Source organism: Nicotiana sylvestris, chromosome 9 (genome assembly GCF_000393655.2).
Source record: "Nicotiana sylvestris chromosome 9, ASM39365v2, whole genome shotgun sequence".
Taxonomy (NCBI): domain Eukaryota; kingdom Viridiplantae; phylum Streptophyta; class Magnoliopsida; order Solanales; family Solanaceae; genus Nicotiana; species Nicotiana sylvestris.
The window spans coordinates 127,028,715-127,048,415 of record NC_091065.1 but is presented as its reverse complement, the minus strand read 5'-3'; the positions used below and the strand labels follow the sequence as shown (position 1 = coordinate 127,048,415).

Below are 19,701 nucleotides of genomic sequence, written 5' to 3'. Positions count from 1 at the left end.
TGACATTATATGTTTAGAGTCCTTTAGTCGCAAGTTGGTACGCAAAGATAGGCGAGGCACCGGGTGCTGGTCTCGCCCCCTAGGTTCGGGGCATGACGGTAAGAAGATAAAGTTGTATAGAGCTTTGAATACATTGCAGTATCAGTTTTCAAGAAAATTTCTCCCCCCCCCCCTACAATGAGAATAGAGCTCACTATTTATAACTACGTCTAGAGAACAAGGTCCTAACATCGTGCCCTTCTTTAATGTCAATTATGATGGCCATTGATGGAGGTGTAACAGCGAGCATAAATGACAAATTCTTTGTAACGGGCATTGCACTCAATGCTGTGAATATTCTTCAGTAATGCCACCGGGCGAGGATATTTATTGCCTCTTTAAGTGTGTCATTCCTTCCGATACCAAATGGGATAATTGCCTTCGATTCACGTGTAGGCCACCCGCCGTAGCATATTTACCCTATCACCTAATCCTAAATATAAGGGATAATTATGTATAATACCTTATGTATGTTATAAAATAAAAGCAATGCAGTAAAATGTTACTAAGAAGAGATAGAAAGAAGGGAGAAGTGTTTTCTTCTTTCACTTTGGTGTATCTTTCCATTGCAATTACATGGCCTTTTATAGGCATAAAAAGTAAAGATGATGGACATAAAGTAGGAGATTTAATCTTTAAGTTATTCACAACATGAGCATCCAATGTAGCATCCAATATACAAACTATTCATAACACTCCCCCTTGGATGTCCATGTAAGATAATGTGCCTCACTAAGAACTTACAAAAAAATATTGGGATGTACATAGTTATTTATAATATGCATTGTTTGCTGCCTCATTAAAAACCTTACCAGAAAAACCCAGTGGGACAAAACCTAGGTTAAAGAAAAGAGTGCAGCGTGTAGTTACTCCCCTTGATGAAAAATCACTTAATGTCTCGAAGACGACGCATTCCAATCTTATATATCAACTTTTCAAATATTGAGGTTGATAATGCCTTAGTGAACAGATCAGCCAAATTATTACTTGAATGAACTTGTTGTACATCTATTTAACCATTCTTCTAAAAATCATGAGTGAAAAAGAATTTCGGTGAAATGTGTTTTGTTCTATCTCCTTTGATATATCCTCATTTTAATTGAGCTATGCATGCAGCATTGTCTTCATACAATATTGTTGGAATATTCTCTTTCGAAGAAAGATCACATGTTTGCTGAATGTGTTGAGTTATAGATCTCAACCAAATGCATTCTCGACTTGCTTCGTGAATGGCTATTATTTCTGCATGATTTGAAGAAGTAGCAACCATAGTTTGTTTTGTCGAATGCCATGATATGGCTGTGTAAGCACGTGATTTTTGCCCTATGAGAGAAATACTCCCAAAAAATTCAAAATAAAACAATTTTCCTTTGTGTGCAATTTTGAGAATTTTCCTCTCAAATTTTGATAATTATTTGTATTTTGTCCATGCATGTTTATTTGTTAAATTAATAAAAAATAAAAAATATGTCGCATTTGCATTTAGGATTTAATTATACAATTAGGAGAAATTAAGTTTGTTTTTACAAGAACAAAAAATCATAAAAATATTGAACGTTGCATTTTTAGCATTTAATGTCCAAATTGTGTGATTTTATCTTAATTGCTATTTAATTGTGTGTTAATTGTTATTGAGAGTTAATTTGCACTTTTATAAATTAATTTAGTTCTATATGATAATTTAGGATTTTTAGAATTTAGTTTAGTTTAAGAGAAAATAAAAGAAGAAAAAAGAAGCAATAAAAGAGGAAGAAAATCGGATTGGGCCACCTTCTAATTTAAATCAACCATGGCCCAAATCAAATAACCCCACTGGGTCGACCCGACCCAGTCCGCCCCATAACCCAAACTATGGTTAATCCCATACCGCCATTTTCATTTTTTTTACCCTAAAACCCCCTAAAAGCTACCCCCCCCCCTCTTCTTCTTCTTCTTCTTCTCCAAAACCACCCCTCTTCCCCTCGTCCCAAGCTCCATGGCTGACCCCAAGCTCCAGTTCCAGCCTCCTCCTCATGACCAGCTGCTGCCCAAGCTTTGTCTTCATCGACGAACAACACCCCTCCTCGTCGTCCACCCAAACCGCCATGGCTGCTCCTTCTTCTTCTTCTTCTTCGTTCCCAGCTCCACCATGAACGACCAACAACCATGGTTGTTGTTTCTTCGTCTTCACCAGTCCGTCGACCTCCAGTCCAAAAACGAGCTCCACCAAGCAACCAAACAGTCCATCGCTCCATGTCTAGCAGCCATTGCTGCTGCTTCATCTCCTCGTCCCAAGCTCACATGGCTGCCCTCCCATGGCTGAAACCCCAGCTGCTCCGTCGACCACTCTTGCTACTTCTTCGTCGTCTCCCTCAACTCACGTCCAAACGAACCCCATCGACGACCATAACACCATTGTTGTTGCCTTCATCAAGCTCCAACCAAACGTTGCTGCTTCTTCTGCTTCACCTTCCATGACTGCCTCGTCGACCTCCAACAAAGAACACACAGCCCCACTGCTGCTGCTTCCATGACCACACGCACACACACGGAGGAAAAGCGAGGCAGTCCGGTTAAAGTCCGGCGAAGTTCTGTCAAGGTTTCGTTTGGTTTGTTTGAGTCCGTTGTTGTTCGTCGTTCGGTGAGGTCCAGTCTAAGTTCGTCAAGGTTAAAAGAGAAGGTGGGTTTTCATTGAAGTCGAGATCCATTAGGTCGTTGGCCGTCTTGGTTCGAGTTTGCCATTTCCGTTCGAGTTCGTCGTTGTTCATTTCCGGTTAGTTGGTTTAAGTTTCATTTATGTCCGTATTTTGTTTGATATTCTCAGATTTGAAATCAGTATATGTTTGATTCTTTTCTTGTTCGTTGTTTTTTCATTTCTTGATTATTTCTTCGTTTTGTTTTTATTCATTTGTTTTTGTTTAGTTTTAATATAGAAGTGTGTTAGTTTAATCACTTGAATCATTCATCTTTGTTGTTTAATTTAGATTTAATTCGTGTTCATTTTTTGTTTGAAGTTCGTTTTTAATCCAGTGATTTAATGTGAGTTTATGTTTTGGTTTTTAATTTTTGATTTAGTTTGAATCATTCATCTTTGTTGTAATGTTGTTGGATTTAATTCGAGGTTCGATTGATCATCGAGTTTAGTGATTTGTATTTACTTGTTTGTTCTGCTGAGTTTGTTCGGATATGAATCTGACTGTGTTGTTAATTCATGAACGTTGTCGATTAGGAGTTTGTTTGACAAGTTTATTATGCAGAGTTTGATTATTAGTTGTCAATTGTCAGGTTTGATTGGTTATATCTGCTGTATTTTGGTTAATTGATTAGGTGAATTGGTTATAGCTGATGTGGGTAGAATGGTAAATTGCAGTATTTTCAGGGGTAGAATGGTAATTTCAGTAATTTTAGAGGGGTATTTTTGGAATTGAAAATCTGAACAATTATTTATTTTGAGTGCTCTGTCCACTAAGGTAATAATATTAAAATAAGGTATTAAAATAATATAGTGGGGGACAAGACATGTGGTAGTGGGGAATAATGCATTTGTTTAATCAATAATGGGGAACAAGACATAGTAGGATTACGGGGCTCAAGAAAAGTTGATTAAATAAAATAATAATTGCATTTTTTATGTAGTAGTGGGTTTGGTAAGAGAAAGTGGATTGTTTTATTATTTGTTTAATTGATTAAGGGGTCTGTTATGAGGCATAAATAGAGCAAACTTGGACAGAATTAGGAGAGAATTTTTCTGAATATGAAGGGAGAATTAAAAGAATTTTCTGAAGATTAAGAAAGATTTGAGGATTTTTCGGAACAGAAAAAACATCCAGGAAATCTAAAGAGAGAGTAGTATACGCCCGATATACAATCTGCATACACTGGATATATAGAGGGGTCAGAATTTAAGGGTTAAACATTAACTGAGTTGTTTCTGCCCGTTGATTGTTGTTGGTGTTTCTGGATTTTCGTTTGGTTTGTTCCTTGAGTTTGGTTGGTTATTTGCTACTACGTCACTGGTTATTGCTGGATTTTTGCTTGATTTTAAAATCTGTCACTGGTTTCTCGTTGCTGGTTGTTACTGGTTGCGGGGTGTTGTTGTTGTTATACGCTACTGCATTTCTGCTAATCTTCCTCTTCTTTTACTTCCAATATCAGATACACAACTGACACGCTGGTTACTGTAAGCTGAAACATGAAGCATGAATATGAAATGAAGAGTTGAAATTCTGAATTTATCTTAGTTATATTCTGAATTTTAGTTGTATAAATACATTATTTAGCTTCCTCTAATCAGAATCATGTAGTTGTTTAATATATATAATGGAACATCTGACAGTAGCTTAGTGGACGAACTGCCTATGTATTGCTAAAAAATAAATAAATGGTGTAGTAGCTCTGTTCAGTTAGTTCGTTATTGTTTGATGATTATCATGTCTCAAAAAGCATGTTAGCTGATTTAGACTATTCTTAAACATTCAACAGTTAGCTCATTAAACGAATAGCCCGTTTCAGAACTTGTAGGAATATTATTTAGCAAGATATTATTGGTTAATTTCAGCATGTAAATGGTTTAGGATTAAAATTAGATTGCCAAGTTTTTTTTAATTTGACAAACTGTGAGCATGCCTAGTATAATGTAACTAGGTAGTAACATGTGAATGAGATGGCCCAGGTCCAGTTTTGTGCCATACACGTTGGGCCTGGGCCCACGTTGGCCAACATGCTATCCATATTGTGTTCTGATTTAACAAATTGCGTTCGGAACCCGACTATAACAACTCGTAAGCATGTAAATAAATTAGGACCTTTTCTCTTTCATTTTTTAGAGACAAATTTAATAGAAAAAATGTAGGCACTTTAGGATTATCCTTTTAAAATAAATGAGATGAGCCTCACCCAATAAAACGCACAAGTTGCGGGGCCCTCAATAAATGGTTAATAATTGTATAGACTTCGGGATAGGTCGTTTAGCAAATTTCACGGCCTCACCCAAAATAATGATACGCTAGTCGCTTTAGGCGCGCCTTTAACAATTTATTTTCTTAAACTCGGGTGCACATTTATGTGACCCAAATCCAAATCTCAACAGAGTCGAAATATGTCGATAACCACGGGTACATTGATGTGACGTGGTTCGAGATATATTTTCACGATGTTGCAATTCTCGATAAAAATAATAATAATGATAAAAGCGGTTAAAAGTTAAAATTCGCACATATGTTCAACATGTATTATATCAGATAATCAAGCCGAATATGACAGTTGAGCGACCGTGCTAGAACCACGGAACTCGGGAATGCCTAACACCTTCTCCCGGGTTAACAGAATTCCTTATCCGGATTTCTGGTGCGCAGACTGTTAAACAGAGTCAATATTTTCCTCGATTCGGGATTCAACCGGTGACTTGGGACACCATAAATCTCCCAAGTGGCGACTCTGAAATAAATAAATAAATCTCGTTTCGATTGTCCTTTAATTGGAAAAAACTCCCTACCGCGCCCCTTCGCAGCGGCGGCAAAAAAGGAGGTGTGACAGGTTGTACCTCCACTTGTAAATAAATAGCCTGTCTGAGATCGACCTTTGTGTGGATTAGACAAATATCCTGCATCTTCATAACCAATCAATGATGGCTTGGATTCATTTGAATAAAATAAACCCATATCAATGGTCCCTTGGAAGTATTTGGATATATGTTTAATTCCATTCCAGTGTCTTTGTGTTGGCGAAGAACTAAATCTTGCCAATAAGCTTACTGAGAAAGCTATATCTGGTCGGGAATTATTGGCAAGATATATTAATGCCCCAATTGCACTAAGATATGGTACTTCGGCACCAAGAAGCTCTTCATCATTTTCATGAGGTCGGAATGGATCTTTCTTTATATCAAGTGATCTCACAACCATCGGGGTACTCAATGGATGTGCTTTATCCATATAGAATCGCTTTAAAATCTTTTCGGTGTATGTTGATTGATGGACAAATATTCCATCTTTCATATACTCAATTTGTAGACCAAGACAAAATTTTGTCTTTCCAAGATCTTTCATTTCAAATTCTTTCTTCAAACAGTCTACTGTTTTTGGAAGCTCCCCAGGAGTTCCAATGATATTTAAATCATCAACATACACGGCGATTATAATAAATTCAGATCCAGACCTTTTTATAAGGACACAAGGACAAATTAGATCATTCATGTACCCTTCTTTCAACAGGTATTCACTCAGGCGATTGTACCACATACGACCTGATTGTTTCAATCCGTATAAAGATTTCTGAAGCTTTATTGAACAAGTTTCTCGAAAACTTTTATATGCTTCTGGCACTTTAAATCCCTCAGGTACTTTCATAAAAATTTCGTTGTCTAATGATCCATACAAATAGGCTGTAACAACATCCATTAGATGCATATCAAGTTTTTCTTGCACTGCCATATTTATGAGATACCTGAAGGTGATAGCATCCACTACAGGAGAATATGTCTCCATATAATCAATTCCAGGCCTTTGGGAAAACCCTTGTGCCACAAGTCGTGCTTTATATCTAACGACTTCATTTTTATCATTTCGTTTTCGCACAAAAACCCATTTATACCCTACTGGCTTTATGCCTTCAGGTGTTCGAACTATGGGTCCGAAGACTTCACGTTTTCCAAGTGAAGTTAACTCTGCCTGGATAGCGTCTTTCCATTTTGGCCAATCATTTCTCTGTCTACATTCATTGACAGATTTTGGTTCAAGATCCTCATCTTGTTGCATTATTTCAACAGCAACATTATAAGCAAAAATGTTATCGATAACAACATTATTTCGGTTCCATCTTTTCCCGGTTGAGAAGTAACTTATTGATATCTCTTCATTCTTATTATTTTTAGGTACCTGGACCTCCCCTAAGGTCTTATCATTTGTTACGTCTTGGGGCTCTTCTTGAGCCACTACCTCTGTGTTATGTTCACTTTGATCACTTGCTCCTTTTCTTCTTCGAGGATTTTTATCTTTAGAACCGATTGGTCTACCACATTTCAAGCATGGCTTAGACTCATTTGCTTTAATTAATTGTCCTGTCGGGATATAAACTCGAATTGGAGCATTAACAGCTAAAATATGTGACTTAGTCACCCTTGGTAGGTCAATGAATGCATCTGGCAATTGATTTGCAATATTTTGTAAATGAATAATCTTTTGAACCTCTTGTTCACACTGATTTGTTCGAGGATCTAAATGAGACAGTGATAATGCATTCCAATCTATCTTCTTTTACAACTGCTTATTTTCTCCCTCTAATATTGGATATACTAATTCATCAAAATGGCAATCAGAAAATCTTACCGTAAATAAATCTCCAATCATCGGCTCTAGATATTTTATAATAGAAGTAGATTCATATCCAACATATATCCCCAACCTTCTTTGAGGACCCATCTTTGTGCGTTGTGGTGGAGAAATTGTAACATATATCGCACAACCAAATATCCTAAGATGGAAAATATTTGGCTCCTAACCAAAAACCAATTACAATGGGGAGACTTTATGATAACTTGTGGGCCTTATCCGCACAAGTGCTGCTGCATGCAAAATAGCATGACCCCATACTAAAATGGGAAGTTTTGTTCCCATAAGCATTGGTCTAGCAATTAAATGGAGGTGTTTGATCAATGATTCTGCTAGACCATTTTGTGTATGAACATGAGCAACTGGATGCTCAATTGTTATCCCAGTTGAAATACAATAATCATTAAAGGCTTGGGATGTAAACTCACCAGCATTATCAAGACGAATTGTCTTAATTGCATAATCTGGAAATTGTGCTCTTAGCTTTATTATTTGAGCCAACAATCTCGCAAATGCCATATTGCGAGTTGATAGTAAGCACACATGTGACCATCTTGTAGATGCATCTACCAAAACCATATAATATTTGAATGGTCCACATGGAGGGTGAATGGGCCCACATATATCACCCTGTATACGTTCCAGAAATGCAGGGGATTCCATCCTAACTTTAATAGTTGATGGTCTAATAATTAATTTTCCTTGAGAACACGCAGCACAAGAGAATTCCTTAAATTGAAGAATCTTCTGATTCTTCATTGCATGTCCATGTGAATTCTCAATTATTTTACGCATCATATTAGAACCAGGATGGCCCAACCGGTCATGCCAAATAATAAAATTATCTTGATTAGTAAACTTCTCGTTTACTACGGCATGTGTTTCAATCCTGCTAATACTTGTGTAGTATAAGCCGGAGGAAAGAGCAGGTAACATTTCAAGCACATATTTCTTACCGGACATTATTGTAGTAATATAAAGATATTCAATCTTTTCATCATTTGTAGTCTCAATATGATAGCCATTTTGGCGAATATCTTTGAAACTTAATAAGTTTCTTTGAGATTTACTACAATATAGTGCTTCATCAATAGCCAAATTTGTTCCTCCTGGTAGTAATAAATTGGCTCTTCCAGAACCTTCAATTAATCTTGTACTACCGGATATTGTATTAACATTCGCTTCTTTCATTACCAAATAAGAGAAATATCTCTTATCTTTTAAAATAGTGTGTGTTGTAGCACTATCCAGAAGACATATATCATCTTTATTAATCTTGAGTCCAACTGAAGACTGGGGAATTTTCATATTCTTCATAAAAAAGACAAATAATACATCATAAGAAATATGAAAGACAAGCGGAAAAAAACATTAAGAAATACATTAGGAATGTAGAAACTAGCAACACATGATGCATTAGGAAAATACACTCAAGAAAAATAAACTAGTTGCAAACATAAAAATAACAACTTTTATAGCTTCATTCCCCAGTAAGATGATTAGTTCTTCAGTCAATATCCTCAAAGAAGTCTCCAGCTTCTAAATGAGTAATATTTGTTAGGCCTTCAAAATCATCATCTTTATATGCAAGATGTGCCTTAGAATCATATTTGTTTGAGGGACCTGCTTCATCATCATTATTTTGAAAGGTCTAGTGTGCCTCCACATTATTTTTCTTTTTTCCTGAGGGAGGCTTGATAAAGTTTGACAAAATGTTCTGGCGTACGACAGATGCGTGCCCAATGACCTCTCATACCACATCGGTGGCACATACTAGTTTTACCTTTTGAATGATTAATTTGAGAACCGTTATTGTTCTCCAATTTATTTCCACCATAATGACGATAATTGTTTCGCCCCCTGCCACGTCCACATTTACGACCATGTCCACGACCACAGTAATTATTTTGTTTTCTTTCAAACTTATCATATGCTGCTACAGCATTCACTTCCGGAAATGGAGCTGAACCAGTGGGACGGGCTTCATGATTTTTCATTAATAGAGTATTATTCTGCTCTGCCACAAGTAGGCATGTGATTAACTTAGAATATTTCTTAAAACCTTTTCACGATATTGTTGTTGTAGCACCACATTTGAAGCGTGAAAAGTAGAAAATATTTTTTCCAATAAGTTCTCATCTGTGATAGTGTCTCCACATAATTTTAATAGAGAACTTACTTTAAAGATAACAGAATTATACTCACTTACGGTTTTAAAGTCTTGCAACCTTAAATGTATCCACTTATACCGAGCTTTCGGTAATACCGTAAGTTTTAGGTGGTCATACCGATCCTTCAAATTAATCCATAATTCAAGTGGATCTTTTACTGTTAAATATTCAGTTTTTAACCGTTCACGTAGATGACGACGAAGAAAAATCATGGACTTCGCTTTATCCTGATTTGATGCTTCATTTCTTGTATAATAGTATTTCCAAGACCTTTAGCGTCAAGGTGAATTTCAGCATCAAGGACCCATGATAAATAGTTCCTCCCGGTGATGTCAAGTGCCACAAATTCAAGTTTTGATAAATTTGACATAGTGAAAACTATCATAAAAAATGAATAAGTTAGAGAAATAATTATAATAATAAACAATTAATTGAAAACAAAACGATTAAGGTAAAAGAAATGAAAATAGAGCTATATCATGTTAACAATCTACTATTTCATTTTATTCTTGCCATAAAGTAGAAATTACATACTTGTTTTATTTCACTTTATATTATTGATATATATGTGTTAATAGAATCGAACGTGACTAGCATTATTTATATGTTCCAATAAATATAAAGTAATTAAATTATAAAATTATTGCTTGTCAATTCATTTCTCACAGTTCTTCAAAATGCCTTAAAGATATGTTTTGATCCAGGGAGTCCATGAATATTATAAGTATGACATTAGTGCATACCTAGTTTGATGACTTTGAGGTCCTCTAAGAGTTGAGCACGAAAGGAAATAGTTATTTTATCACTGCAATGTACTTAAACTATTTAAGATGCCCAAGCGCACAAGTAATCTGCAAACAATGAGCATATGATATGTACTGCCATAAATAAAATGATTATAATGATACATACCTTAATAAAATATGGCTCAACTTAGCGGGAGTTAAGAATAAAATTAGAGCTTCGTGCTGATAACGTGTTATAAAATAAAAGCAATGCAGTAAAATGTAAACAAGAAGAGATAGAGAGAATGGAGAAGTGTTTTCTTCTTTCACTTTGGTGTAATTTTTCATTGCAATTACATGGCCTTTTATAGGCATAAAAAGTAAAGATGATGGACATAAAATAAGAGATTTAATCTTTAAGTTATTTACAACATGGACATCCAATATAGCATCCAATGTACAAACTATTCATAACAATCTATGGTTATTTGTCTTTTCAATGGCTAACTAGTAGTCGTACCCGCGCAATGCGCGGTCAATATTAAAAAAATATTAATTAAATTAAATTATGATCAGGCTTGTTTGATCCTATTAGATCGTATTGCTTTAATAAAATTCAATTGTCATCTTGTTTGTCAATACGATATACCCAATAATGAAATCTCTATTAAATCAAACGTACTTATATAGTCAGTGAATAACTTTTTTGTTCTATTTTTCTTTATTATATTAAACAATATTTAGTATTCGCTTTCTTTTTGTAATATATGAGAAGATATATAATTTATTACTATTGAATTTTTTTTTGCTTTTTTATTTTAAAATAATTTAAAAACTCCAACTTGAAACTACTCCCACCCAATTTGAATGGGTAGTTTTTTTTATATTTATATTTTCGTTTTTTATATAGTTAATTATAAGATATCTATATTTATTAATTCAAATAAAGTAATCAATTAATATATATATATATATATATATATATATATATATATATATATATATATATATATGAATATATTCATATATATGGTAGTTTTATATTTTTTTATTTTTGTTTTTATATATATTTAAATTCAAAAATAATAACCAATAACTAATTATTAATTAAAAATAACTACCAATTTGAATGGGTAGTTATTTTCTTATATATTTATATTTTCGTTTTTTTATTATAGTTAATTATAAGATATCTTTTTTTATTTTAATTATTTTTAAACTCCAACTTGAAACTATTCTCCGATTTGAATGGGTAGTTTTTCTTCTGTTTTTTATAGTTTTTTTTTCCTTTTTGATTTTAAAATAATTTAAAAATTCCAACTTGCAACTACTCCCACCCAATTTGAATGGGTAGTTATTTTTTTTATATATTTGTTTTTTATTTTTTTATTATAGTTAATTATTAATATAGATATAGATAAGAAATCTATATTTATTATTTACTAATTAAATTAAAGTAACCAATTTAATATATATATATATATAACCAATTATATATATATATATATATATATATATATATATATATATGGTAGTTTTTTTAATTATTTTCATTTTTAGATATATTTAAATTAAAATGAAAAAACAATAACTAATTTAATAACTAATTATGCCATGTGTCATTCTATTGTTCTGCCATTTGGCTTCATGAGGTGCTTTTGTCTTCTGCTTTTAATTATAGATAGATAGATGGTAGTTTTATATTTTTTTTATTATTTTCGTTTTTATATATATTTAAATTCAAAAATAATAACCAATAACTAATTATTAATTAAAAATAACTACCAATTTGAATGGGTAGTTATTTTCTTATATATTTATATTTTTGTTTTTTTATTATAGTTAATTATAAGATATCTTTTTTTATTTTAATTATTTTAAAACTCCAACTTGAAACTATTCTCCGATTTGAATGGGTAGTTTTTCTTCTGTTTTTTTTCCGTTTTTTATAGCTTTATTTTTTTTTGCCTTTTGATTTTAAAATAATTTAAAAATTCCAACTTGAAACTACTCCCACCCAATTTGAATGGGTAGTTATTTTTTTATATATTTGTTTTTTATTTTTTTATTATAGTTAATTATTAATATAGATATAGATAAGAAATCTATATTTATTATTTATTAATTAAATTAAAGTAACCAATTTAATATATATATAACCAATTATATATATATATACATACATATATATGGTATATATATATATATATACATATATATGGTAGTTTTTTTAATTATTTTCATTTTTATATATATTTAAATGAAAAAGAAAAACCAATAACTAATTTAATAACTAATTATGCCATGTGTCATTCTATTGTTCTGCCATTTGGCTTCATGAGGTGCTTTTGTCTTCTGCTTTTAATTATAGATAGATTTTTTTTGCTTTTTGATTTTAAAATAATTTTAAAATTCCAACTTGAAACTACTCCCACCCAATTTGAATGGGTAGTTATTTTTTTATATATTTGTTTTTTATTTTTTTATTATAGTTAATTATTAATATAGATATAGATAAGAAATCTATATTTATTATTTATTAATTAAATTAAAGTAACCAATTTAATATATATATATATATATATATATATATATATATATATACATATATATGGTAGTTTTTGTAATTATTTTTATTTTTCAGATATATTTAAATTAAAAAGAAAAACCAATAACTAATTTAATAACTAATTATGCCATGTGTCATTCTATTATTGTGCCATTTGGCTTCACGAGGTGCCTTTGTCTTCTGCATTTAATTATACATAAATTAGAGTAATCTATCCTATTCCCACAATAACAAAGACAATTAAGTAGTTGCAACGTTGTGGAGGAGAAAGAATGACAGTTGACGACGAGAGCTCGATATACGTGGGAGGGCTTCCCTACAGCGCCACCGAAGAAACTCTCCGTCGAGTCTTCGATGTTTACGGTGCTGTTGTAGGCATTAAGGTCTTAATCATACTATGTTTTACTATTTATCTCAGCTTATGTCATAAATTAGGGTTTTTTCGAATTGGAATTCCATGGGATTTTGCCAAGGCAAAACGGGATTTTCTGTGAGCTTCTTGATTTTAACACCAAGTCTTCTGTGAGCTAATCGTTCATTTTAAATTTATTCTGTTTTTCCCCCACTAGAATAGTTGCATAAGTTATGTTAGCTTGTTGTTAATTGAATAAAAGGTTAGATCGTTACAGCATGAACATGTTTTGGTTCCCATTTAAAGAATTAAGCTATTTTACTGAATGGTATGAAAGACTCCTTGCCTTTATATGGTAAGTGGTTGGTACTGAAAAACTGCTGTGCCTAAAATTAAGGTTCGTTAAGGTGATGCCTACAGAAGTAAAAAAAGGTTGGTTAAGCTTGTTATGACTCTTTGAATTAATATCAAGCCCCGTTAAACATTTTACTATGAACCCAAGTTTCTTACATGCTGAAAAGGTTGTGGCTTCACGTGTTTGAATTAGAGGAGCATGGATTCAGTAATTTTGACTGCATTTGGTTTCCAGTTAAATCATGCAGTTTTTGTTGTACTTGACATCATTTTGTTCCTCGAAATTGAAGTTGTGATTCAAATATATAAGTGATTTCTCTGTATGACTAGATAGGTTCATTGTGATAAGTAGCCACATCTGCTTGTGCTTTGGTTGAAAACAGTATCTTAGAATCATGGCCAGTAGGTAATATTGTCAGACGGCTGCAATAGCTTTTTCTTTTTCTGCATTTATTTTTATTTTCAGAAGTTGGACGTTTTACTTTCAGATAATCAATGACCGTAAGGTTGGAGGAAAATGTTATGGCTTTGTCACCTTCACTAATCCTCGGTCAGCCACGCGTGCCATCAATGAAATGGATGGGAGGGTATTTTCTGATCTCTCTGTTATGTAGCTTATAATTACTGAAGTGATATAAATAACATATATTTCCACCAGACTATTGATGGGCGAGTTGTAAGAGTAAATGAAGTGACTACAAGAGGTGGCAGATCAGATTTTGGTCGAGAAAGTATTCGGCATTCTGAGAGAGGGGTGAGAGGTGGTGATACGGATCGAGATTGGGAAAGAGGCTATGATCATGATGATAACAGACGTAGGAATGGGCATAGAGAGCATTCTCGAGACCGCGATCACAAGAGGGAGAGAGGATATGACCGAAATCGTGATCGTGGTCGATCACTAGATTATCAAGTCAATAGAGATCGGGGTGCCGATGATGAAAGACGTTTGGAGGATGTTGAGCCGGAAGATGAAAGGATTCGAGAAAGTAGCTGGGAAAGAGAGAGGGACCAGCCTATAAAGATGCAGAAAACCAACAGTAACCATAAAAGCAGAGATAGAGAGAACGATCAAATGCCTAAGCTACTGCCTCGGTAGGACGTACATTACTTAATGTGTTGCTGCTAGTTTTTTAAGCTACTAAATTGGTTGAGCATACTTTGCGTTACATGCTGCTGGTACTCATTATTATTCTACATTGTGTATATTCTCTACTGATTGGTCATTGGTGGTTTCTGAAAAGTGGTAGGAAGGGTCAAGTAATTTTGTGCAGAGGCATATTAGTGTGATTCTGCCACTTTCCACCTTGGATATGTCTTATTGATACATTATTTCTCTATAACTCATGTTTGCGGCTTGCAACCACATTAAAGTGGATTGCCCGTTATCAAATTGTACAAATTTGGTTTGGTTTTTTGATTATTCTTCATTTACACTAGAAAATTGAGTAGAGTGTTCAACCACTTAACTGATATTTGAGGCATGCCAGAAGAAATTATGCTGATGTTTCATGTACGATTTACTTCTTTGGGAACTTTTTATTTGGCATATGTTCTTATGCAGATATATTATTACATTCTGCGGAAACATATACATTTGCAGGCCTCATTAGTTATATTTTGCACTTATGATAGAAACTTGTGCAATTGTTAGTTTAGTGTTCACCGTAGCTTGAAACCATTTATCCTATGCTTGCTTGGTAGCTCTGGTCTTTTCTTGTTTTGGTTGACAATGTAAAATCAATCCCCTTCTTGATGGTGATGCTTAGATGAGCATAATGGACAGTTTTAATGGTAAGTCTAATTTGAACAGGTCTAATTTAGACGACCATGTTAGTAGAGAGCTGTCAGCTGAGTCAAGTGAGAATGATCAGCATCAGGTAGACCATTGCTTTAAAAAATGATATAAATCTTAGAATTTGAAACTTTGTAGTTGGCGTTAGTGCTTTATTTCATGTGTTACTTTGTTTTAATTTTATTCAGATGGAAAGGCAAACAGAAATTTCAGGTCGGAAACTTGAAGAACTTAAGAAAAAGGTAATTGAAGAATAGTAGATCAACGATTTCTTTATTTGGGTGTTATAAGTAGTTTAAAATGATGGTCAGGCACGTCACTCCTTGAAATTGATAAGTGTGAATAGTTTCACTTGTGCTAAAATGAAATGAATGGTTAGATTGCTTCCAAGTTTTGCTTGATGGAGGATAATTTCAAATTCCAGCACATTTACCATCAGAAAAATCAGCTTGAGATATAAGCTAGAACTATTAGTATTTGAAATTCTTGATTCTTTGCATGTCACGAGTTGATAAAATAATCCAACAATTACATCTCAGTTCCAAATAAGTTGGGGTCAGCTATATGAATCCTCACTAATTATGTTTCTCCGTTTGAATTCCTCTTAGGTCAACATTATACCAAAAAAAAGATCATTAATAAAGAGTACAGAAAAGCTCTCAATATTTTTAATGGCATAAAAATCTCAGATGGAGCTAAAAGAAACTCCTAAAAGAATTGAGACCTAAATGTACTAACATATCCAAAATATATACTAACTGGACTATATAGATTTTTTCCTTCCATAGTGTCTATCTTTTGCTAAGCTTGCGTGGGTTCCAAGAAATTATGTCTTTCAAGACAACTTATTTCCATGTGTGATTTTAGGTCTACATCGTCCCTTTTTAACACCTTCACTTGTTGTGATTTGACGCCTACAAATTGGTGCATTTTGATGTAGGCTTGGGACATGACCAAATCATCTGAAACGACATTCTCTCATTTTATCCTTAATATGTGCTACTTGCATCTTTTGGAGAATGTGATCATTTTTAATCTATCTAATTTTATATGACTCCTCATCTTAGCATCTGCATTTCTGCGACACTCATCTTTTGGATGTGCACTTTAATGGCTCAACATTCACTCCCATATTCGTTGCTGGTCTTATAATGTTTTATAGAACTTATCTTTTTAGGTATCATTCTTATCACATAAGACCTCGATAATAATTCTTCATTTCAACCATTCAATTTTGATTATGCGTAGCATCATCATCTATCATTTCATTCTCTTGGAACAACGAGTCTAAATATTTGAATTATTGCATTTAAGCACCACAATCCCGTTTAGTCTCACCTTAACTTCACTCTTCTTGTGCTGACTAAACTTGTAGCGCATATATTCAATCATACTATCCTAAAAACTTTGCTTTCTAGAGTGTTTCTCCATAATTCAAACATTTAATTGATACCCTTGCTGGTTATTGATTAGCACAATATTATCAGCAAATAGCATACGCCATGAGACCTTATTTATATTGTGTTGGTTAACTTATCCATGACTAAAGCCCAACAAGTACAAGCTCAATGGTGAACCCTGATATAAATCTACAGTATGGGGAACTTTGTATATTTTACTATTGTTCTCACGCTAGTGATAGATCCTCAATATATGTTTTTATGTCATTTTTATATTTAATATCAATTCCTTTCTTCTCCAACCGTCACCAAAGGACCCTTCTTGATCTCAATAAGCAAAATGTATAGATTTTTCTTCCGTTCGTGATAAATTTTCATCAATCTTCTTAATAAGAATATACCTCCATTATTGATCTGCTGGCATATATCCAAATTAATTCTCTATCACCCTTGTAGAGTCCCTAAGTCTATTAGCTCTATTATATTATTACTTATCAAAAAAGAATTAAGTCTAAGGCTCTCACTCTTTCTAAGAGTTTCATCCTATGATTCATAAGTTTAATGCCACAATAGTTAATATCTTCTTTGTTCTTCTCCACTCATCGGTCATCCTACCATTTCTTAGAATAGCATTAAATAGCTTGTTGAGCCATCCTATTCCAATCTCTCCAAAACACCTCCAAACATCTATATACCATCTGGACCACTGTCACGAGTTGATAGCACTTCAAAAGTCTTATTTTACTTATTTCATTGATTATCCACCTGCAATTATGGACCGTGTATTACATTTTGGTTTTCACTTACCATTTTGTTACTAGAAGAGAAACACCATAGTGACACCTTGTGTAATTGGCTCTGTGGTACCTTTTCCTACTTTGATAGGTTTTTTACTACATCTATATTTATAAACAAATGTTCTTTTGACTTTTGGATACAGTAGTAAGTTCTGCATTACTTGAATCTAATGTTTAGTGGACTTGGTTAGGCGTCTTTGATGGAGGAATTGGTCAACGAGAAGCAAAATTTGGTGTCTAAGTTACAGGAAAGATCCAAGGTTATGATAAGTTGCAGGGTTTTCCTAGTAACATATTCTTTTCTACTACTATTCATACTATCTCAGTGAGTTCCTTGAACATGGTTTAGATATTTTTTCTTCCTTCTCACTAGCATCTGTTTGATGAAAACAGAAACTGGAGGATTCATTGACAGCTGCACAGAAGCTTACATCACAGAGACAGATGCAATTATCAAAGGTATCTCGGCATTATCAATTTTCTTCTCATAATAAATCTAATTACCTAATCCGTGCTAATTGTAGTGGTGTTTAATAATTATTGTAGTTGTATAAACATTATGCACAAGTAAGAGAGTGTGGTGAAAGGCTTAAAATTTCAGAACAGGAACTACAGGTTAGTCTATCTTCTTGTCCTGATTTTGATGGCAATGGAAACTAATGGGTTGTATGTAGAGAAATCCGATTGATCTTATTTCATATTGACTTGTGTCTGCATTATGCATTAAAAAGATCATATCTTAAATCAACCATGAGGTCTCAGGTTCAAATCCAAGTGGAGACAATAACACTAGGTTATTTCTTTCCATCTGTGTAAGCCTTGGCAGATAGAGTTACCCAATATCTTTGCTGGTGGGAGCTGAGGTGCACGATTATCCTAAAAAATAAGTATCATATCTTGAATCATTCTCTGCAGTGCACTGCCAATGTTGTACTGCCCCACCACAAGAGACACTTGCATATTTAACATTCAAGTGAAATGATTAAATGATCTATAGGTACTCCAGGGTTATTTGCATTCTTATCATTTATGTTAACTTAAGTTCGTGCTTGGGTATTTCTTGCTGTGACGTGATTGCTAATTTTACTGCAAGATGATGTAGGACATACTCTTTTTTAGTTATGACCTATGGTACATGGATCTGTTGTACATATCCAAGTATGGGCATGAGCATATGGAAATATGCAATACGGGTTCAAGTTTCTTATATTTTGGTAAAATTTGAAGAATTAACACGAAGTATTTGCATCTATTTCACACCCGCTCAATAAGGGTATGTCAAGGCTAATGAAGGATCTGTACAACATAAGATAATGTGGCTGAAGAATACTGATGTGTACATTGAATCGGGGAAAGGATTATAGATTCTTTTTAAAACTTGGTATTCACTTGAGTTTGGTATTAGTTGCTTAACAGCGTTCGTGGTTCGATTCAATAAACCTCCTTCTCCATTTTGCTACAGGTCTCTGAACGAATGTTATTCCTGAAGTAGCTAATCAAGAAGTAGTATAAAATCATCATATCTTGCCTGTTTGTTGGTTAATTTATGCTTGTTTAGCATGTCTTGAACGAGGCCGCTGTTTTATTACACTCAACAATTGATGATATACACTAACAGAGAGAGGTTCTGCTTGCAGGCTCTGGTCCACTCCACGATGATGGGGGTAGAAATTGGTTGATATATTTGTGTATGTGGTGGGTCCGACAAGTAGCAGACACTGCCAATTAAACTAGGTTCAACAATTTTATTGCACTTCATATATGTTTGTATGGCACTCATTTATCCAGTCTTCTTTCTTGCCGATAATGTATTTCATATATGTTTGTATGATGTTCATGTATGCGGTCCTCTTTCTTGGCCTAAATGCATGTTTTTTGGCCTGTCTCTACTGAAAGTACTGAATCTAGATGGTATTTTTCTCCTTTTGTCTTTTATTTATTTAAATCGTATTCTTTGGCCATGCAAACAGTAATCTCAAATAAGCATCAACTAGTAGATGTCAAGTACAAATGAAATGAAACACATATTTGACAAGCATACAGTTAAAACTTGATGTGATTTTGGCTGTAATAAACATGGATACGAAATAACCTTGTATCGTCTCTGTGTACGATGTCTTCGTTTGATAAATGTACTATGTAAACATTTATAAATGTAGATAGGTTTTGCACTTAGCATTTAATCTGTACTT

At 33.6% G+C, this 19,701-nt stretch overlaps 1 protein-coding gene across 2 annotated transcripts; it reads left to right on the top strand.

Moving 5' to 3' along the window:
- Positions 1-13,040: 13,040 nt before the first annotated feature.
- Positions 13,041-19,431, top strand: LOC104230328 (uncharacterized). Of its 2 annotated transcripts, XM_009783102.2 has the most exons (9): positions 13,041-13,194; positions 14,006-14,104; positions 14,176-14,612; positions 15,331-15,397; positions 15,501-15,554; positions 17,701-17,769; positions 17,903-17,968; positions 18,056-18,124; positions 19,147-19,431. In XM_009783102.2, exons 1-9 carry the CDS (start codon positions 13,084-13,086, stop codon positions 19,186-19,188), a joined length of 1,014 nt encoding a protein of 337 aa, XP_009781404.1. In that variant the 5' UTR covers positions 13,041-13,083; the 3' UTR covers positions 19,189-19,431. The 2 variants fall into 2 exon arrangements, with proteins under 2 accessions (XP_009781404.1, XP_009781408.1); XM_009783106.2 differs by lacking the exon at positions 17,701-17,769.
- Positions 19,432-19,701: the final 270 nt, after the last annotated feature.

Coding starts and splice junctions, on each gene's coding strand:
- LOC104230328 (XM_009783102.2), top strand. CDS start 13,084: ATGACAGTTGACGACGAGAGCTCGATATACGTGGGAGGGCTTCCCTAC. Junction 15,555..17,700: donor TTGAAGAACTTAAGAAAAAG/GTAATTGAAGAA, acceptor GGACTTGGTTAG/GCGTCTTTGATGGAGGAATT. Junction 18,125..19,146: donor TTTCAGAACAGGAACTACAG/GTTAGTCTATCT, acceptor TTCTGCTTGCAG/GCTCTGGTCCACTCCACGAT.